Genomic DNA, 23,433 nt, shown 5'->3' on the forward strand with positions numbered 1-23,433 from the left:
GATACATACAGACCATGTGATAGAAAAGTCCTAAATCTGTACACTACTAGAAGTACTGTTACATCTCTGAAATCACTGGGTATTAAAGTATTATTATTCTCTTATTATTATTCTCAAAAACTACTCAGAATTTTAGTTTTAACGTTTTAACCTTTAATATTTATGCATTAAATATTAAAGGTTATTGCAGCCATTCAGTCTATGATATAGCAGAACCACCTCAGACCCCACAAACTCCATTAGTGGTTCTAACTTATGTATCTGGCTATCCGACAACAACGAGACCTTCTTATATATATATATATATGTATATATATATATATATATATATATATATATATATATATATATATATATATATATATATATGTATAAATATATATATAAATCTTCAAGGTTAGTGCATTAGAGCATCGTGCGGATCTGATCAGAGCAATAAGGTTTGATTATGCTGTCCCTTAAGCCCTCGGTTTTAGCACTGAATACATGTGTAATACATAAATATGTTCAATTACTCTTGTTTTCCATGTACACAAGCTACAATTCTTAAGCTGTGAGTTCATATTAGGCACTTAAAGGGATAGTGTAATTAAGTGTCCGTAAGGCGCGATATTAAAGTTCTCACCCAAGTCCTCAAACATTTTCTTCTTTGTTGAAAGTTTGCGAAAATGGCATCTTTTCGGGTCAAATTTTAATGTTGTGGCTTACGGACACTTGCATTACACCACACGAGCAGTATGGAGACATTTTGTGTTTTTTTTTTTTTGTGTTTTCTTTTTTTTTTTTACATTTTAGTCACTATTCACTTCAATTGTGCTTGATTTGGCTGCAATGCTGTTTTCTGCTGAAGCTCTGGGAGTGTTTTGTGAACTGGAGATCTTCACTCATCCTCACATCAGCACAGCACAGATATTGAGTAAAATTTAATTTTTGGGTGAACTATCGCTTTAATTACATGTTGTCATTGATTTAACCCAATAGACCCTTTTCACAGTACACTGTAACAAATTGTTGTAAAAAAACAGGAAATTTTGTACAGTATTGTGCTGTTTTTTGTGAACAGTGTAATACTGTAAATGTTTGTCTTTAAGGAGCAAGTATTAACAAGTAGCTACTGTAAAAATGTATGATAATATACAGTATTTTTTCTTTTTCCGTTCACTAGTCCACCCATAACTCATTAGAGAAAAATCATGTGGCATCAAGTCCCACCATCTCATTTAGCACAAATTCAATGCAAAGAAGTGAACGGAGGGCCGTCTGCTGCTTTCCATCTTGTCTACAAACACTGTGCATCGCACCATCCTGGTTTATTTAAAAAAGTAACTGTGATCTTATCAAATTAATTATCACCCTGTTGTTGCATTTTGTGTTGAATTTACAATATATTGCCTTTTTTGTTTGTTTTTGCCAAAATAAGCCTGATAAAGATGAAATTCCTGCTTGATGTTACTAATCAGTAAAGTTGAGTTTGCTAGATTGGGCATTCACAGTTAACTGATGTAATTAACCATTGATTGAAAATAAGTATATGTAAGGTGCTAGGCTGATTTTCGCCCTTTATTGTTTGGCTATTTCAATAAAAAACTCTTTGTAGGATGTTTTATATTGCTTTTCTCCCCACCTAGGTAGGGGAAACATGCTCGTTTATGCAAGTTGGTGCAAACAGGAGTCAACAAAATTGATTGAAATGTGCACTTAAGTTAGAGCTGTGTCATATATAATGGTCATATTCATGAGAAAAAAAAAAGAATTTTTATTTTGTGTTTGGGTTTCAGTATTAAATACAAAAATATTTACTTACAATACCTAATATCTTATGTGTTTTCTCTGTTATTACACGTTTAGGTGCTTAATTGGAATTAATCCTGAGAAGGGAACAAAGACCAGCCAGGGGACGGTGGTGCCCAAGAAGACAGGGAAGCTGGTCCAGAAAAACGCAGCAACTGTGAATCCCCCATGTGGCCATCCTTACAGGAAAGCCCAAAAGACATCTCCATAGAGGACCTCACTTTCATAGAAAGGAAGTCCACACTCCAACCAGATGTTCATGCTTTCATTTTAAGGTAACAAGCCTCAGCATTGTGTTATGTTCAGTGTAGTTTGTTCCAGTTGTCTCAATTGTGCAGCTCCAGGTTTGTTTTTTCACTCACTCTCTTCTCTTACCAAAGTACAGAAAAAAGGAAACTGAATTCAGGGTACATGGACTAAGCCATGCAGTTTGAGAAAATGTTCTGTGCAAGGCATTTTGATTTTATGGGTTGGATTTAAAAAAATGTATTTAGTTTAAGTATGTCAGCCACAGAATGTGTTTGATGCTTCACAGAATTTAATAAAAGCTCAATGTTGTAAGGTCATTTTCTTGTTTGAGCCATTTCTAGCAATTTTCAGTGACTTTTATTTTGAAATGTAATCTTAAATGTTCAAATTAACTTTTAGCAGTGTTATACTGTAAAGATCACATTAAACAGTAGTTAAATAAGTTTAACAGTAATGAATTGATTAATTAGGTTACAGTAGGAAGACTAAAATAACAGTTTCCTGCTGGCAACTGTAGCTGCCAGTATTTTAGTGTAAAAGTTACATTCTATACAGCACAGTACTGTAATATATTTTACACTAACAAAATGTTGTTATAGATTACAGTAGGTAAACTGCAGAATAACAGTTAAATACTGGCAACTGCAGCTGCCAGTAATTTACTGTAATTTCAGTGTAGCGATATTGATATGGAACAATATGGTAAACACAGGTGTTATCAATAGTACTAATTAAGGTCCCGTTGTATTTATCCCACTATTTCTTGTCAAAACGGCTGCTTTGAAAAGGGTCTATCAAAGCTTTTCATGACCTTACTCACAAGTTGTATTTCCACTAGATACATTATTACCATTGTTATTTTCTCTAATAATTTTACTTTACTACATTTTGATATAAAGTACTACACCCCAGCCCCTACCAGTTTTGTGTAATACTCTGTGGGACGGTCTGGGATATAACAAGCACACTATTGTTACAAAGAGGCTCGAACAGGCCTCTTTGATTTCAGTACCATGGATAGCGCCAAAAGCAGACAGAGGGAAGAAAAAGAAGGCTACAAAATACTTCTTTCACAGTTCAACAGAGCTTAATACTGGAGGAGATGATGTACACACAAGTTAGAAAACTAATAGCGAACTCATTGTTTACGACTGCGTCTTACCTTTTCTTTATTAGGTAAAGTTTGAGTTCTGGTAAAAGTGTCTCCTCCGTTAATACTGATGAGTTCAGCGTCTACAGGTGGAAACGGTGCAGGGAAAACCACTACATCACTCTTGAGCGTGTCTGAGCTGAAACACACGTCATACTGCTGAGTAGATTTGGAGTAAGACCAGCTCCCGTCAGGGTGGGTGGTGATCATTGGGGCGCTGTACCTGCTGAAACTGCCGTCTGTCCTGTGACATTTGACAGCTATTAAACTGATGAGACTCAGCAGAAAGATGACTGACACCGACACAATGGCGATCAGCAGATACAGGTTTAAATCAGAGAAACTGTCGTCCTTTATGGGCACATGTCTGAACTGAGTCTGGATGTCAGCTGTGCTCTCGACCACCACCACCTCAATAGACACAGTAGCTGACAGGGAGGGTTCTCCGTTATCAGAAACCAACACCACCAAGGGGTGAGTTTTCAGGTCATTGTCACTCATTCTCCTCTTAGTCCTGATTTCTCCGGTGCTGGTTCCGATCCTGAAGAGGTTGTTTCCTTTTGGCTCAGACAGGTGATAAGAAAGCAGCGCATTGTATCCAGAGTCTGCGTCTACAGCCCTGATCTTTGCCACAAAGTATCCCGCTTCAGCAGAATAGGGGATGGTCTCACTGTTAACGGAGCCGTGTTCAGAATATGGAGAAAGAATCGTGGGGCTGTTGTCATTTTCATCCATGATTACAATGTTTACAGTCACGTTGCTGCTGAGCGGAGGAACACCAGAGTCTGTGGCCTGAACTTTAAACTGAAATGTTTTTAACTCCTCATAGTTAAAAGACTGCAGACTGACTATATCTCCAGTCTCAGAATTGACGTTTATAACTGACCCTATTACATTGTTTTTATTACTATTAATTACCGAAAACGTTACTTTTGCATTTTCGTCTACATCCGGATCGTCTGCAGTCAAAGTGTAGATAACAGCGCCTATAGGACTGTTTTCTTTGACGAAAATGTTTACCACAGGCTCTTTAAAACGAGGTGCATTGTCATTGACATCAGAAACGTGGACTGTAATAACGCTTGTACCAGAAAGAGGCGGCACCCCTTCGTCAGTCGCTGTTATTGTGACATTATATTTAGAAGCTCGTTCTCTGTCCAGAGGTCCGTCTACGACCAGAGAATAATGATTCTTATACGTGTTCTTAATTTTGAACGGCACTGAATCAACGATTCTAACCTGAACAACGCCATTTTTTTCTGCGTCGTTATCCCTCACCGTTATAAGTCCCACCATTGTGTCTAGAGGTGCGTCTTCCTTCACTACGTTGACTAAAGATGTTACAGATATTTCTGGTGGATTGTCATTAACATCCGTGATTTCAACCAGTACTTTACAGTGAGATGCTCTTGGATTTGGCCCTTTGTCTTTTGCTTGGACCCGGATTTCAACTGCGTTGCTTTTTTCGTGATCCAGTTCACCCTTAATTGTAATCTCTCCAGTCATAGGATTAATGGCAAATTTATCGACATCGTTATCATTGTCTTGGTTGATAAAAGAATAAAGTATTTCGCCATTAAGACCCTCATCTAAATCCCGAGCAAGCACAGAAACTACTGTTGCACCGGGCGGCGTATTCTCGGGCACTGTGGCTTTGTACAGCGGTTTATCAAAAACTGGAATATTATCATTTACATCATGCACATTAACGGTGATATGTAACGTGCCCGATTTCTGAGGTTTTCCTCCATCGATAGCTGTCAATGTTAGTTTGATAATAGGCTGTTTCTCACGGTCTAAATTTTTATGTAGCACCATTTCAGCAGACATACTCGGCTCTCCACCATTCTGCACATCCAGGGTGAAATGTTCATTTTGACTCAGCTTGTAGCCTTTAACTGAATAGCTACCGACATCTGCATCGAAAGCCTTTGGAAGCGCAAATCTTTCACCAGGAAAAGCTGACTCAGACACGTTCAAAACAATTCCCGGTATCCGAAAAGAAGGTGCATTGTCGTTAATATCCAGAATTTTCACCTCAAAGCGATAAAGATTGAGCGGAGAGTTCACAATGGCTTCCACTTCCAGAGAGCACTTCACATTACGAGAGCAGAGCTCCTCTCTGTCTATTCTGTCTTTCACCAAAAGAATCCCAGTCTTAACATTGACTTCGAAATACCTCGTATTAGGTCCTGAAATCTGAAAACCTCGAGTTTCCAATTCTTGTACATCTAGATGCAAGTCTCTCGCCAAATTCCCCACAGTTGTACCCGGGCTGGATTCCTCGGTAACAGAATACACAATTTGTGCTGCTGCGATACTCCACATGTGAGAAACATGGATCAAAAAATAAATCCAATTCCGAGAAATAGTCCCTTGTTGCATTCTGTCCACAGACTGCTAAAACAAGTCAGTTTAAAAAAAACACGCCAGCGGTAACATTGCTCAGTAATGATACATCCAGGTCAGAGCTTCGCAAAACTGACGATGTTCTGTACTGCCACACAACGAACAAAGAATTACAAGTCTCTCTCTTAGACGAAAAGGGAGGAGCGTCGCACAGAAAATAAATACTTAAACTCTGTGAGCTCATAGCGACATCTTGTGGTGGTAAATGTTAAAGTCAAAGGCAAGAAATGATGAAAACAGATGATGATTTACATAAAATCTTTGATATTTTGGTGACTTAACTGATTCCAAATCCATAATGATTTGCAATCAACTGAAAGGTGACACTCGTTTTTACCAGGCATTCTGAAGAGAAAACTTTCAATAGATCTATTTAAAGAGAAGATAAATATCATTAAGCTGTTGGAAAGTCCAAAAGTGTTGAATGCTATACAGAATGGCTAAAGTAATTGACCAACTGGTCACAGAGGAACAAGATTTTCCTGTTTGCAAAAGTGTTGCCCTTACAATTATGGCACAGATGACTAATTTTAAATTGGCATCATGAGAAGAAGTACATTAGATAACACAACCACACAGCTGTCAAGCACAACACAATGAAGTGAAAGACGTATTCCTATTGTGGTTAATTATAGGCATCCCTGCATTTTAAGCACCACCCCTGAACCTTTTCTTTGAGAAATAATTTATAGTAAGGGTAGTAACAAATGTTAAGTGCCACAGTCTATGTACAAATTGACACTTTAAATCTGAAAAACTACTGATGGCATAATCCATACCTGTCACACTAAAGTTTTTTGATTGATGACAAAGAAGACAACATATGTCTTCAGCACCACTGAAAGTGCCTACCACTTGGATATGTCCACTAATTTCCAACTTATGACAAATTGTTACCTGTTTAACTGCACAGTTATGCAGAACTATTAAAGTGTATGTCTTAATTATGATTTCTGTCATGTTTTCAGGTCATGAACGTGAAAGCAAGGAGAGAACTTTGGCGACAAACAGCAGGTAAGCCTATGATAAAATATGACATTCAGAACAGGAAAGGTTGCTGTTAATGGACATTTCACTCCTTAAAATAGAGTGAAAGGCTTTACACAACTCACCTTTTCTTTATTAGGTAAAGTTTGAGTTCTAGTAAAGGTGTCTCCTCCATTAATACTGATGAGTTCAGCATCTACAGGCGGAAACGGTGCAGGGAAAACCACTACATCACTCTTTAGCGTATCTGAACTGAAACACACGTCATACTGCTGAGTAGATTTGGAGTAAGACCAGCTCCCGTCAGGGTGGGTGGTGATCATTGGGGCGCTGTACCTGCTGAAACTGCCGTCTGTCCTGTGGCATTTGACAGCTATTAAACTGATGAGACTCAGCAGAAAGATGACTGACACCGACACAATGGCGATCAGCAGGTACAGGTTTAAATCAGAGAAAGTCTCGTCCTTTATGGGCACATGTCTGAACTGAGTCTGGATGTCAGCTGTGCTCTCAACCACCACCACCTCAATAGACACAGTAGCTGACAGGGAGGGTTCTCCGTTATCAGAAACCAACACCACCAAGGGGTGAGTTTTCAGGTCATTGTCACTCATTCTCCTCTTAGTCCTGATTTCTCCGGTGCTGGTTCCGATCCTGAAGAGGTTGTTTCCTTTTGGCTCAGACAGGTGATAAGAAAGCAGCGCATTGTATCCAGAGTCTGCGTCTACAGCCCTGATCTTTGCCACAAAGTATCCCGCTTCAGCAGAATAGGGGATGGTCTCACTGTTAATGGAGCCGTGTTCAGAATATGGCGCGAGAATAGTTGGATTATTGTCATTTTCATCCAGAATTAAAACGTTGACAGTCACGTTGCTGCTGAGCGGAGGAACACCAGAGTCTGTGGCCTGAACTTTAAACTGAAACATTTTTAACTCCTCATAGTTAAAAGACTGCAGACTGACTATATCTCCAGTCTCTGAGTTGATGTTTACAACAGATGTTATTGGAATACTTTTTGAAATGCCATCTAATGATGAAAATGTTATTTTTGCATTTTCTTCCATATCTGCATCAACTGCAGTTATAGTAAAGATAGTAGCTCCCACTGGACTATTCTCTTTCACATATACATTAATCACAGGCTCTGAGAATAGAGGGGCGTTGTCATTCACATCAGAAATATGCACAGGAATAACACTGGTGCTGGAGAGAGGTGGTGTGCCTTCATCAGTGGCCATGATGGTTACATTGTACTGAGAAACTCTTTCTCTGTCAAGAGGTCCATCAACAGTTAATGAATAATAATTTTTGTAGTTAAGCTTGAGTTTAAAAGGCACCAATCCAAGAATTTTAGCACTGGTGAGACCATTTTTACCACCATCTTTGTCAGTCACAGTCACCAAAGCAACCACTGTACCTAACTCAGCGTCCTCTTTAACTGGACTCATAAGAGAGGTGATAATGATTTCAGGTGTATTGTCATTAACATCAATTACCTCCACTAGCAATTTACCATGCACACTGCGAGAAGGCATACCTTTATCTCTTGCCTGTATACGAATATCATATGCTGTACTCTCTTCATAGTCTACTTTTCCCCTCACAATGATTTCCCCTGTGTCTGGGTTTATAAAGAACACAGATTCGGGATTGAAATTTCCCCTTTCAATAAATGAATACACGATTTGACTATTTATCCCCTCATCTAAATCTGTAGCACTTACAGTCAGCATGGATGTCTCTAATGCAGCGTTTTCAGATACCTGGGCCTTATACAGAGATTTACTAAATACCGGAGCATTGTCGTTTACATCCATAACATGTATCACTATTTTCAATGTACCTGATCTGGCAGGCTTTCCTCCGTCCAGAGCAGTTAAAGTAAGGTGGATAACAGACTGTTTCTCCCTGTCTAAAGATTTCTGGAGCACTAATTCAGCAGATTCACTGTGTTGTCCGCCGCTCTGTTCGTCCAGTGAGAAATAATCATTTGGACTCAGCTTGTAGCTTTTTACCGAGTTACTGCCAGTGTCTGCGTCTTTTGCCATTGGGAGTAGATACCTCTCTCCGGTAAAAGAAGATTCCGAAATATTGAAAGTCTTCTCCTTTTCACGAAAGGATGGCGCATTATCATTGATATCAATAATTTGTACCTCTATGCGATGCAGATGCATTGGATTGCTCAGAATGGCTTCTATGTTCAGGGAACATTTTGCCGTATTTGGGCAGAGCTCCTCACGATCAATCCTCTCGCAAACATAGAGAGAACCCGTTTTTAAATCCACGTCGAAATATTTCTTAGAATTACCAGATACAACTCGTAACTCCCGTTTTTCCAGTTCGGTAACACTGATTTGTAAATCCTTTGCGAGATTTCCCACTACCGTTTCTTTGTCAACCTCCTCGGACACGGAGAACGAGAGCTGCGCTGTAGCCCCACCACACAAACAAAGCAGAGCTGTAATTTGTATCCATATCGTGACTGTTAGTCCTGCACGTCCCATAGCTGCAACAGAATAAAAGAAATAACCATTTTCGAACATGTCCACGCTTTAGGTGAAAAACAGACGAAACCCTCTCTGTCTTGTGACCATTTCTATATTCTGACAAAGCACCCGTGGACTGCTCATGCGTCGCACGGAGAGGAGGAGTCTGGAGGAAAAAGGAGCCACATGGAGATCGTGGTCTCCAGTGACACCAACTGTTATTTTGGTGCGAGTGTAAGACATGGATGTTCGCGAGCGTATAGTCTGTACTTGTGCAGAAAGTCAAAGCAGTGGAAAATTATATAAAACCTCGGTCAACACAAGTGAACGCTAACAGTTGTGTGTTATCAGGACAAAACATATTAAAGAAGTGACACATAATGTCGTATTAGGGTTTATATAATATAAAAACGAAGCAGCCTTTTCATGCATGGAAAAAAATGCCATCTAGTGTTCAGCACCATGGACAGCGTCATCACTGGTCAACAGCACACTGGAGATCTACTTTGACCAGTGACTTCTCTGCTTAAAATACTATTATTTAGCAACGGCTTCGAATACTGTCTAACAAATCATGATATTCAGCACCATACTTTGAATAGCTTTTCTGTGATACTGTCAGGTATACACGACTAAGACCTGATAATCAGATGGCCATACTTTCATAAATGGAATAACACAATCATCATGAAGGCCCCAAGTCTCCTTAAAGGCTCTTGCGATTTGGATACCGTGCACAGCGCCAAAGCAGACAGGGAAGGAAACAAAAGTAGTCTATAGAAACACGTCTTCCACAACTCAGCACAGCTAGTTATTTTGATACAGGGGGAGAAGGTGTACACAAAAAATACGAAACTAATCGTGAACTGGTTGGGGAGGATTGATTCTTACCTTTTCTTTGTTTGGTAAAGTCTGAGTTCTGGTAAAAGTGTCTCCTCCGTTAATACTGATGAGTTCAGCATCTACAGGCGGAAATGGTGCAGGGAAAACCACTACGTCACTCTTGAGCGTGTCTGAGCTGAAACACACGTCATACTGCTGAGTAGATTTGGAGTAAGACCAGCTCCCGTCAGGGTGGGTGGTGATCATTGGGGCGCTGTACCTGCTGAAACTGCCGTCTGTCCTGTGACATTTGACAGCTATTAAACTGATGAGGCTCAGCAGAAAGATGACTGACACCGACACAATGGCGATCAGCAGATACAGGTTCAAATCAGAGAAACTGTCGTCCTTTATGGGCACATGTCTGAACTGAGTCTGGATGTCAGCTGTGCTCTCAACCACCACCACCTCAATAGACACAGTAGCTGACAGGGAGGGTTCTCCGTTATCAGAAACCAACACCACCAAGGGGTGAGTTTTCAGGTCATTGTCACTCATTCTCCTCTTAGTCCTGATTTCTCCGGTGCTGGTTCCGATCCTGAAGAGGTTGTTTCCTTTTGGCTCAGACAGGTGATAAGAAAGCAGCGCATTGTATCCAGAGTCTGCGTCTACAGCCCTGATCTTTGCCACAAAGTATCCCGCTTCAGCAGAATAGGGGATGGTCTCACTGTTGACGGAGCCGTGCTCAGAATATGGCGCGAGAATAGTTGGATTATTGTCATTTTCATCCAGAATTAAAACGTTGACAGTCACGTTGCTGCTGAGCGGAGGAACACCAGAGTCTGTGGCCTGAACTTTAAACTGAAATGTTTTTAACTCCTCATAGTTAAAGGCCTGCAGACTGACTATATCTCCAGTCTCTGAGTTGATGTTTACAACAGATGTTATTGGAATACTCTTTGAATCACCGGCTAATGAGTATGTCACTCTTGCGTTTTCATTTATATCCGGGTCGACTGCAGTCATTGTATGGATACGAGCTCCAACCGGACTGTTTTCTTTTACATAGATGTTAATCACAGGTTCAAGGAAACCAGGCGCATTATCATTGACATCAGAAACGTGAACAGTAATAACGCCGGTGCTGGATAGAGGTGGGGTTCCCTCATCAGCAGCCGTAATCGTGACATTATAAGAAGAGCGTTCTTCTCTATCAAGGGCCCCATCTACAACTAAAGAGTAATAATTTTTATAATTAGAAGTCAGCTTAAAGGGTACAGAACCAATAAGCTTACAGCTAGTCTGACCGTTTTTCCCTCCATCTTTATCAGTAACTGTCACTAAAGCGACAACGCTCCCTAGTTCAGCATCTTCTTTAACTGGGTTCATGAGTGACGTCACCACAATTTCTGGGGCATTGTCATTCACATCAACTACCTCCACTAGCAGCTTTCCATTTGCCCTCCGGGGAAAAGCCCCTTGGTCTGTTGCTTGAACATGAATTTCATATGCTGGCTGTGCTTCGTAATCCAAATTACCTTTGACCGTGATCTCCCCACTTTGTGCATTTATTGAAAACACATCTGCAGGATTGAAGTTTCCTCGCTTGACAAAAGAATAAGTAACTCTCCCATTGTCCCCTTCGTCTGAATCTGTGGCACTCAGTTGAATTACTAGTGATCCAGCTGGCGCATTTTCATTTACCCGTGCCTTGTAAAGTGTTTTACTAAATGAAGGCGTGTTATCATTGGCATCCAGAACATTTACATTTATATGTAAGCTTCCTGTTTTAGGAGGCTTTCCCCCATCCACAGCGGTCAACGTTAGTTCAATAACAGCTTGTTTTTCACGATCCAAAGCTTTCAACAGCACCAATTCAGCAGATACACTGTGTTCCCCACCGCTCTGCACATCTAGAGAGAAATATTCATTTGGACTGAGCCTGTAAGTCTTAACAGAATTGCTCCCCGTATCTGCATCAATTGCCAGGGGAAGCAAGAAGTGTTCGCCCGTAGGTGACGATTCAGATATATTAAGTGAATATGAGTTCTCGACGAATGTGGGTGCGTTGTCATTTAAATCAACAATTACCACCTCAATGCGATGGAGTACCATAGGATCACTCAGAATGGCCTCTAAGTTTAGCGTGCATTTTACCGTGTTTGGACAAAGCTCTTCCCGGTCTAGTCGCTCATTAACATAAAGATCCCCCGTTTTATAATCCGCCTCGAAATATTTCTTACTGTACCCAGACACGATATTTAGATTCCTCGTTTGCAGTTCTCGGACGTTGACATTTAAATTCTTTGCGAGGTTCCCCACCACAGTCCCTTTGTCCACCTCCTCGGAAACAGAATACGATATCTGAGCAGCAGTCCAGTCAGAAAAAAACAGAATGAACAGCAAACTGAGCACTTCGTTTTTCCTCCCACAGCCCATCGCTGCTTTCAGGTAAACTGAAGAAAAACAAAATATATTTATCCGTAAAACGCTGCTCGATCGGCCAACATTTTTAATCCCATCCACTCGAGTCCTCTCCTTTTCATCGCCATCCGTGTTCCTCTCACAAAGCACTCGCAGTCTGCTGACGCTTCACGCGGAAGGGAGGAGACTGAAAACATGGAGCTTACAAAAAAGACGTGGTCATCAGCGACCTCGCGCGGAACAGCTTAGATATGAAAATAATTTCCACACTCTCAACACGTCTAATACCGCATATCTTAAAGTTGTAAATGGGTTCAGTACAAACCATGAAGTTCCATTTGACAAGTTGTATAGAGAAAAAAGGATCACGTTAAATACTAACAGATTACTGAAGAGAAAAGACAAAAAAAAAATAATAATAATACAGATGAAAAAGTACATCAAAGACATGTTCAAGACAAATGAGTTCCAAGGCATGTCAGTATTCTCCCTATACAGAGGTTAATGTCGACAGTACAATCACCGTCTATCCTTTGAAGCCTGTTGAGCACCAACTAAACAAATTGGTTTTCATCTGTCACCTTAAAAACAAAAGTACATAAAGAACTTATGATCTGATAGCCTAAGTAATTGAAAAAAATAGTGACAACACAACTCAAAGCTGCCACGCCAGAGTTTGTGGAAAACAGCATGTTTTCAGAACCATGAAAAGCGCCTACCGCTTACTTGATACAGCCATTGTTTTTCACCTTAAGACAAATCTGTTATCTGATTAAATGGTATAAAGGTATAAACGTGTGGTTTGATCATAGTTATGATTTCTGCCATGTATGTGGGCGAAAGCACGAATAAACTTTTTGGCAACAGACAGCATCAGGAAGGCCATTCAGAAATGGAACATTTGCTCTTAATGGGCTTTTTCAACCTTAGAATATAGTAAGGCTGCACACAACTCACCTTTTCTTTGTTGGGTAAAGTCTGAGTTCTGGTAAAAGTGTCTCCTCCGTTAATACTGATGAGCTCAGCATCTACAGGTGGAAACGGTGCAGGGAAAACCACTACGTCACTCTTGAGCGTGTCTGAGCTGAAACACACGTCATACTGCTGAGTAGATTTGGAGTAAGACCAGCTCCCGTCAGGGTGGGTGGTGATCATTGGGGCGCTGTACCTGCTGAAACTGCCGTCTGTCCTGTGACATTTGACAGCTATTAAACTGATGAGGCTCAGTATAAAGATGACTGACACCGACACAATGGCGATCAGCAGATACAGGTTTAAATCAGAGAAAGTCTCGTCCTTTATGGGCACATGTCTGAACTGAGTCTGGATGTCAGCTGTGCTCTCAACCACCACCACCTCAATAGACACAGTAGCTGACAGGGAGGGTTCTCCGTTATCAGAAACCAACACCACCAAGGGGTGAGTTTTCAGGTCATTGTCACTCATTCTCCTCTTAGTCCTGATTTCTCCGGTGCTGGTTCCGATCCTGAAGAGGTTGTTTCCTTTTGGCTCAGACAGGTGATAAGAAAGCAGCGCATTGTATCCAGAGTCTGCGTCTACAGCCCTGATCTTTGCCACAAAGTATCCCGCTTCAGCAGAATAGGGGATGGTCTCACTGTTAACGGAGCCGTGTTCAGAATATGGCGCGAGAATAGTTGGATTATTGTCATTTTCATCCAGAATTAAAACGTTGACAGTCACGTTGCTGCTGAGCGGAGGAACACCAGAGTCTGTGGCCTGAACTTTAAACTGAAACGTTTTTAACTCTTCATAGTTAAAGGCCTGCAGACTGACTATATCTCCAGTCTCTGAGTTGATGTTCACCATCGATGAAATCGGAATATTTTTTGGAGAAGTGTCTAACAATTTGTAAGTCAGTTTCGCATTACCTTCGAGATCAGGATCAAATGCAGTAATTGTATAAATAACGGAGCCTACTGGACTGTTTTCTTTGACATAAACATTAATGACAGGCTCCATAAATCGAGGTGCGTTGTCATTGACATCAGAAACGCGAACAGTAATGACACTGATACTGGACAGAGGCGGACTTCCTTCATCTGTGGCTGTAATGGTGACATTGTAAAGAGAAGTGTTTTCTCTGTCCAGTGGTCCATCGACTACTAATGAATAGTCATTTTTGTAGTTGGACTTAAGTGTAAATGGAACGGACCCAACTACCTTACAGTTCGTTACACCATTGTTTCCTCCATCTTTATCACTCACTGTAACCAAAGCAACGATTGTCCCCAGTTCTGCATCTTCTTTAACTGGAGTCATCAGTGACGTCACGGATATTTCTGGGGCATTGTCATTCACATCAATTATCTCTATGAGCAGTTTAGAATGTGCACTACGAGGAACAGGGCCTTGATCCATTGCTTGAACTCTAACTTCATAAGCAGGTGTTTCTTCATAATCTAATATCCCCTTCACAGTGATCTCTCCTGTTTCTGAATTTAGGTTAAATATATTTGATGGATCAATATTTCCTCGTTTTATAAACGAATACAGGATCTTACTGTTCATTCCCTCGTCTAAATCTGTTGCATTCAACTTAATAACAAGTGTTCCAGGAGTGGCATTTTCTTTGACACGCGCCTTATAAAGAGATTTGCTGAAAGTGGGTATATTATCATTGACATCTAATACATTGACGTATATTTGTAATGACCCTGATCTAGGCGGTTTTCCTCCATCCACAGCCGTCAAGACAAGTGAAATCACCGACTGTTTCTCTCGGTCTAAAGCTTTTTGCAGCACTAACTCGGCAGACACACCGTGATCTCCGCCGCTCTGTATATCAAGAGAGAAATGCTCATTTTGGCTCAGCTTGTAAGTCTTTACCGAGTTGCTGCCTATGTCTGCGTCTACTGCTATTGGCAGAAGATACCGTTCTCCCGTTAAAGATGATTCTGAAATATTCAACGAAAACGTCTTTTCAATAAAAGCAGGCGAATTATCGTTTACATCTACAACATTAACATCTATGCGATGTGCAGCCATCGGATTGTTCACAACAGCTTGTATTTTTAAGGAGCATTTCACTACATTCTGACAAAGCTCCTCTCTGTCTATCCTCTCATCCACAAAGAGGTTCCCGTTCCGCAAATTCACGTCAAAATATCTCTTACTGTAACTCGAAACAATTCGTAGATCCCTGGTTTCAAGATCCTGTACGTTGAGGTTTAAATCCTTTGCAATATTCCCCACTACGGTGCCTTTGTTCACCTCCTCTGAAATCGAGTATGATAACTGCGAAGCCGACCAGTCACACAGACAAAGAAACATGGAAATGTGAATCCAGAGGTATTCCTTTTGTCGTCGAATATACATCGTTGAAGCAGCAAAAGAACTGATCCCAAACGATCATTTATCCTCAGTGCAGATATTTCCGTTCTAAGAAATATTGTAGTGTTGAAGCTCCTGCCCGCCGTCACAGCACCGTCAGTGGGTGGACTAATGGGCGTTCACTATTTCAATTTTTTCTGTTCTGGAGGGAGGAGTTTTAGACACACAAACACAGTCATGACTATGGTCTCCTGCGACCTCTTGTGGTGAATGAGAGTTTAAAAAAAACGCAGTCAAAGAATTTAAAATATTATGAATGACACAAATGATCGGGTAAACTATATAAACCTTTCAATGACTAAAAGAACTATTGTAGAGGGAAAATAATGCAATTCATCAAGAAATAAAGTGAGTTAGAAGTTAATTTTTGAACATAATTGGCATATTTTAAAATTCACATATTTAGAATAACATAAATTAAAGAGAACAAGTTGAAATCAGTAGGATGGTACAGAAACCACATGTTCTTAACACAAGGTCCAGCACCGTGGACAGCGCCTTTCACTGCAGTTTGTATCAGAAGACACCACAAATGATAGATCACAGAGATACTGGCTCCAAACAACCAACGGTGCAAAGTCAGCACCACAACAACCGCCGTTTCAATTCATGTAGAGAATAATTAGGCACATCTTAATCACAAAATAAATGCTTTCAGTTATTTTTTCCAGCAGAATGCCACAAGAACGTGGTTCAGCACCATGGAGAGTTCTAAATACGTGCAATCAACATGTCCGACGTCCCAGTATAATACAGGAGTTTTTTCTCCCTTTAAAATATAATAGAATCTTGGTATTTCGGTAAAGACCACTTTAAGTAGATAACATTTCTCACAACTTCTGAAAGGAACAGAGGTTAGGTTAAAACTTGTGGTGAAGCAACTGTTATTCGACAAAGCTTTGAAGTACAATATCGTAAAGAGTTACATTGGTTGGTTTTTGATCAGGCGTGATAAATATGATTGTTGTCATTGGTATTATTTCGTGGCCTTATTTATGATGTTAAATTGATGACCTAATTATGTAGGTTTTTATGTATCAAATTACTGTAAATGTTGACACTCATAAGAAGTCAGGAAATGGCTTTGTATTGTATGATAGCATGGTTATATATTTTCAAGCGTTCAGCACAAATATCCTACCTTTTCTTTGTTGGGTAAAGTCTGTGTCCGAGTAAAAGTGTCTCCTCCGTTAATACTGATGAGCTCAGCATCTACAGGTGGAAACGGTGCAGGGAAAACCACTACGTCACTCTTGAGGGTGTCTGAGCTGAAACACACGTCATACTGCTGAGTAGATTTGGAGTAAGACCAGCTCCCGTCAGGGTGGGTGGTGATCATTGGGGCGCTGTACCTGCTGAAACTGCCGTCTGTCCTGTGGCATTTGACAGCTATTAAACTGATGAGGCTCAGCAGAAAGATGACTGACACCGACACAATGGCGATCAGCAGATACAGGTTTAAATCAGAGAAACTGTCGTCCTTTATGGGCACATGTCTGAACTGAGTCTGGATGTCAGCTGTGCTCTCAACCACCACCACCTCAATAGACACAGTAGCTGACAGGGAGGGTTCTCCGTTATCAGAAACCAACACCACCAAGGGGTGAGTTTTCAGGTCATTGTCACTCATTCTCCTCTTAGTCCTGATTTCTCCGGTGCTGGTTCCGATCCTGAAGAGGTTGTTTCCTTTTGGCTCAGACAGGTGATAAGAAAGCAGCGCATTGTATCCAGAGTCTGCGTCTACAGCCCTGATCTTTGCCACAAAGTATCCCGCTTCAGCAGAATAGGGGATGGTCTCACTGTTAACGGAGCCGTGTTCAGAATATGGCGCGAGAATAGTTGGATTATTGTCATTTTCATCTAGAATTAAAACCTTGACAGTCACGTTGCTGCTGAGCGGAGGAACACCAGAGTCTGTGGCCTGAACTTTAAACTGAAACGTTTTTAATTCCTCATAGTTAAAGGCCTGCAAACTGACTATATCTCCAGTCTCTGAGTTGATGTTCACCATTGATGAAATCGGAATATTTTTTGGAGAACCATCTAACAATTTGTAAGTCAGTTTTGCATTATCATCGAGATCAGGATCAAATGCAGTAATTGTATAAATAACGGAGCCTGTTGGACTGTTTTCTTTGACATAAACATTAATCACAGGCTCCATAAATCGAGGTGCGTTGTCATTGACATCAGAAACGTGAACAGTAATGACACTGATACTGGACAGAGGCGGACTTCCTTCATCTGTAGCTGTAATGGTGACATTGTAAAGAGAAGTGTTTTCTCTGTCCAGTGGTCCATCTACTACTAATGAATAGTCATTTTTGTAGTTGGACTTGAGTTTAAAAGGAACAGACCCAACTACATTACAGTTCGTTACACCGTTGTTTCCTCCATCTTTATCACTCACTGTAACCAAAGCAACGATTGTCCCCAGTTCTGCATCTTCTTTTACTGGAGTCATCAGTGACGTCACAGATATTTCTGGGGCATTGTCATTCACATCAGTTATCTCTATGAGCAGTTTAGCATGTGTACTACGAGGAGAGGTGCCTTGATCCATTGCTTGAACTCTAACTTCATAAGCAGGAGTTTCTTCATAATCTAATGCACCCTTCACAGTAATCTCTCCTGTTTCTGAATTTAGATCAAATGTATTTGATGGATCAATATTTCCTTGTTTGATAAAGGAATAGATGATCTTACTGTTGATTCCGTCATCTAAATCTGTTGCATTTAATGCTATAACCACTGTTCCCTGTGCCGCGTTTTCACGCACATGGACTTTATACAGCGATTTGCTAAAAGTTGGTATATTATCATTCACGTCCAATACATTAATATGTATTTGTAATGACCCTGATCTAGGCGGTTTACCTCCATCCACCGCCGTCAAGAGAAGTGATATCACCGACTGTTTCTCTCTGTCTAAAGCTTTTTGCAGCACTAATTCAGCAGACACGCCGCTATTTCCACCGCTTTGCACATCAAGAGAGAAATGTTCATTTTGGCTCAGCTTATACGTCTTTACCGAGTTGCTGCCTATGTCTGCGTCTACTGCTATTGGCAGAAAATATCGTTCTCCCGTCAAAGATGATTCTGAAATATTCAAGGAATAAGTTTTCTCAATAAAAGCAGGCGAATTATCATTTATATCCAACACAGTAACCTCTATGCGGTGTGCAGTCATCGGATTGTTCACAACAGCTTGTATTTTTAAGGAGCATTTCACTACATTTGGACAAAGCTCCTCTCTGTCTATCCTCTCATCCACAAAGAGGTTCCCGGTCCGCAGATTCACGTCAAAATATTTCTTACTGTAACTCGAAACAATTCGTAGATCCCTGGTTTCAAGATCCTGCACGTTGAAGTTTAAATCCTTTGCAATATTCCCCACTACGGTGCCTTTGTTCACCTCCTCTGAAATCGAGTATGATAACTGCGAAGCCGACCAGTCACACAGACAAAGAAACATGGAAATGTGAATCCAGAGGTATTCCTTTTGTCGTCGAATATACATCGTTGAAGCAACAAAAGAACTGATCCCCAAACGATCATTTATCCTCAGTCCAGAAATTTTCGCCCAAAGAAGTCCTTTAGTGTTAAAACTCCTGCCCCTCTCGTCACCGCTCCTTCAGCGGGTGGACTAATGGCTGATGACGATTTCCTTTTTTTCTTTTGCAGGGAGGAGGAGTTCTTGATAAATAAACACAGTCATGTCTGTGGTCTCTTGCGACATCTTGTGTTAAATGATAGGTAAGAAAATATAGAGTCAGAAATTTTAGATTTGCATGAATGAGACGAATTATCGGGTTTAGTGTGCAAACAGTTATTTTAATCTTTTTAGTGTGACGACTCTGAATTGATGGAAAAGCGAAAAATTTCAGTAACTATTGAATAGCTGTTGAATAACGATCAAATAATGCAATATATCCAACAAGAAAATGAATTGGAAATTAAATATTGAATGTGATTGCCACCTTTTAACGCTGACATATTTAGGAAGAGTAATAAATAAATCAATCAATCAATCAATCAATCAATCAATCAATCAATCAATCAATCAATCAATCAATCAATCAAACGAGTTTGGTTCACTGGGTTGTTACACAAATCACATATTGTCAACACAAAGTCCAGCACCACGGACAGCGCCTTTTCACTGCAATCAAGTTCAGGAGACAAATGTTCACAGAATGATACCAGCTATGCACACCCGATGTTACAAACTCAGCACTAAGACAACCCTTATGTCAACAATTTGGAGCATTTTAATAACTAATGAAATGTTGTCACTAGACAAAAAGTCAGGGAGGTTTGCAGGAGAATGGAACATAGACGTAGTTCAGAGCCATGACGAGCTACAATTAACTATTTAAAACAGCCCTCTAGCACACGAGCTATTTATATGAAAAATGATGGAATCTTGGTATTTCTGCACAGACGGTCTCAGGTAGAGAGCATCTGCACACGTTCTGAAAATAATAGAAGTTATATAAAGTGACGTTAGGAAACTGATTTGTGATTTGAACATTGCCTTGTGGGAGAGTCGAATAAGAGACATTACAAGTCGCTGTTTAAACAAGAACGATGGGAGTGACTGATAGTATTTCGTTATTGTATTCATGATGCTCAACGTATTTGCATTTTAATGTATCAAAATGCTGTACATCTTGACACTCATGAGCAGTAAATGGCATTGTGTCCTTATGGTGGCATTGTTAAGGTTTTCCAAGTACATCAATCACAACAATGGCCTACCTTCTCCTTGTTGGGTAAAGTCTGAGTCCGCGTAAAAGTGTCTCCTCCATTAATACTGATTAGCTCCGCATCTACGGGTGGAAACGGTGCAGGGAAAACCACTACGTCACTCTTGAGGGTGTCTGAGCTGAAACACACGTCATACTGCTGAGTAGATTTGGAGTAAGACCAGCTCCCGTCAGGGTGGGTGGTGATCATTGGGGCGCTGTACCTGCTGAAACTGCCGTCTGTCCTGTGACATTTGACAGCTATTAAACTGATGAGGCTCAGCAGAAAGATGACTGACACCGACACAATGGCGATCAGCAGATACAGGTTTAAATCAGAGAAACTGTCGTCCTTTATGGGCACATGTCTGAACTGAGTCTGGATGTCAGCTGTGCTCTCAACCACCACCACCTCAATAGACACAGTAGCTGACAGGGAGGGTTCTCCGTTATCAGAAACCAACACCACCAAGGGGTGAGTTTTCAGGTCATTGTCACTCATTCTCCTCTTAGTCCTGATTTCTCCGGTGCTGGTTCCGATCCTGAAGAGGTTGTTTCCTTTTGGCTCAGACAGGTGATAAGAAAGCAGCGCATTGTATCCAGAGTCTGCGTCTACAGCCCTGATCTTTGCCACAAAGTATCCCGCTTCAGCAGAATAGGGGATGGTCTCACTGTTAACGGAGCCGTGTTCAGAATATGGCGCGAGAATAGTTGGATTATTGTCATTTTCATCCAGAATTAAAACGTTGACAGTCACGTTGCTGCTGAGAGGAGGAACACCAGAGTCTGTGGCCTGAACTTTAAACTGAAACGTTTTTAACTCCTCATAGTTAAAGGCCTGCAGACTGACTATATCTCCAGTCTCTGAGTTGATGTTCACCATCGATGAAATCTGAATATTTTTTGGAGAACCATCTAACAATTTGTAAGTCAGTTTCGCATTACCGTCGAGATCGGGGTCAAATGCATTAATTGTATAAATAACGGAGCCTGTTGGACTGTTTTCTTTGACATAAACATTAATCACAGGCTCCATAAATCGAGGTGCGTTGTCATTGACATCAGAAATGTGAACAGTAATGACACTGATACTGGACAGAGGCGGACTTCCTTCATCTGTAGCTGTAATGGTGACATTGTAAAGAGAAGTGTTTTCTCTGTCCAGTGGTCCATCTACTACTAATGAATAGTCATTTTTGTAGTTGGACTTGAGTTTAAACGGAACAGACCCAACAACCTCACAGTTCGTTACACCATTGTTTCCTCCATCTTTATCACTCACTGTAACCAAAGCAACGATTGTCCCCAGTTCTGCATCTTCTTTAACTGGAGTCATCAGTGACGTCACAGATATTTCTGGGTTATTGTCGTTTACATCAACTATCTCTATTAGTAATTTAGCATGTGTACTACGAGGAGAGGTGCCTTGATCCATTGCTTGAACTCTAACTTCATACGCAGGCGTCTCTTCATAATCTAATGCACCCTTCACAGTGATCTCTCCTGTTTCGGAATTAACATCAAATGTATTTGATTTATCAGTATTACCTCGTTTGATCAAGGAATACAGGATCTTACCGTTCATGCCCTCGTCTAAATCTGTTGCATTCAATTTTATTACCACTGTACCGTGTGAAGCATTTTCACGCACACGGACCTTATACAGTGATTTGCTAAAAGTTGGTATATTATCATTGACATCTAATACATTGACGTGTATTTGTAATGACCCTGATCTAGGCGGTTTACCTCCATCCACAGCAGTCAAGCGAAGTGAAATCACCGACTGTTTCTCTCGGTCTAAAGCTTTTTGCAGCACTAACTCAGCAGACACACCGTGATCCCCACCGCTTTGCACATCAAGCGAGAAATGCTCATTTTGGCTCAGCTTGTAAGTCTTTACCGAGTTGCTGCCTATGTCTGCATCTTCTGCTATTGGGAGAAAATATCGTTCTCCCGTTAAGGATGATTCTGAAATATTCAAAACATACGTTTGTTCAATAAAAACAGGCGAATTATCGTTTATATCTACAACATTAACCTCTATGCGATGTGCAGTCATTGGATTGTTCACAACAGCTTGTATTTTTAACGAACATTTTAACTCATTCGGACAAAGCTCCTCTCTGTCTATCCTCTCATCCACAAAGAGGTTCCCGGTCCGCAGATTCACGTCAAAATATTTCTTACTGTAACTCGAAACAATTCGTAGATCCCTGGTTTCAAGATCCTGTACATTGAGGTTTAAATCCTTTGCAATATTCCCCACTACGGTGCCTTTGTTCACCTCCTCTGAAATCGAGTATGATAACTGCGAAGCCGACCAGTCACACAGACAAAGAAAGACAATGTAAATCCAGACGTATTCCTCTTGTCGCCGAATATACATTGTTGAAGCAGCAAAAAAACTGATCCCAAACGATCATTTATCCTCAGTGCAGAAATTTTCGTCCAAAGAAATATTGTATTGTTGAAGCTCCTGCCCTTCTCGGCACAGCAGCTTCCGCGGATGTACTAAAGAGCGATGACGATTTCATGTTTCCCATGCAGGTGGGAGGAGTTCTGGATATGCAAGCACAATCATGTCTATGGTCTCATGCGACATCCTGTGGTGAATTAGAGGTATCTACACACATATATAGCGAATTCAAATTACTATGAACGGCACAAATAATGTAGTTTACTCTGTGAACATTTTAGTAGTAACAGAGCCACTGCAAAGGAGAAATAATAGAACCGATTCAGAAAAATCACTTTGAATTAATACTTGAATGTAATAACCATATTATAAAAGTCCCAGTTTTAGAATTAATTATGAATCAACGACATGACCTTGATTCACCGCAGGATGGTATAGAAATCACATATAGTCAAGCCAAAGTCCAGAACCACGGACAGCGCCTTTTCACTCCGGTCAGTTTCAGGAGAATGTGCAAATGTCATATCACAGAATGATGCCAGCTACATCAGAGGTTACCAAGTCAGCATCACGGTGACCGCTGTTTTAATTCAGCTA

General features: G+C 40.7%; 1 protein-coding gene across 17 annotated transcripts in view; it reads right to left on the bottom strand.

Annotated features, from left to right (window-relative positions):
- The window catches only part of LOC146326833 (protocadherin alpha-C2-like), a 199,833-nt gene that overhangs the window by 39,019 nt on the left and 137,381 nt on the right, over positions 1–23,433 (bottom strand). The window contains exon 1 of one of the 17 annotated variants that reach the window (XM_084719161.1): positions 20,431–22,920. The exons of 11 other annotated variants lie outside the window; for them this stretch is intronic. In XM_084719161.1, the coding sequence (XP_084575287.1) occupies positions 20,431–22,806 (2,376 nt within the window). In that variant the 5' untranslated portion in view covers positions 22,807–22,920. Of the gene's footprint in view, positions 1–3,202; positions 5,685–6,711; positions 9,167–9,963; positions 12,463–13,275; positions 15,769–16,810; positions 19,279–20,430; positions 22,921–23,433 lie in introns of those variants that run through there. 5 more of the 17 variants (XM_084719157.1, XM_084719156.1, XM_084719166.1 and 2 more) reach the window with 5 other exon arrangements.

Source organism: Lutjanus erythropterus, chromosome 5 (assembly GCF_056507025.1).
Source record: "Lutjanus erythropterus isolate fLutEry1 chromosome 5, fLutEry1.hap2, whole genome shotgun sequence".
Classification (NCBI taxonomy): Eukaryota; Metazoa; Chordata; class Actinopteri; order Lutjaniformes; family Lutjanidae; genus Lutjanus; species Lutjanus erythropterus.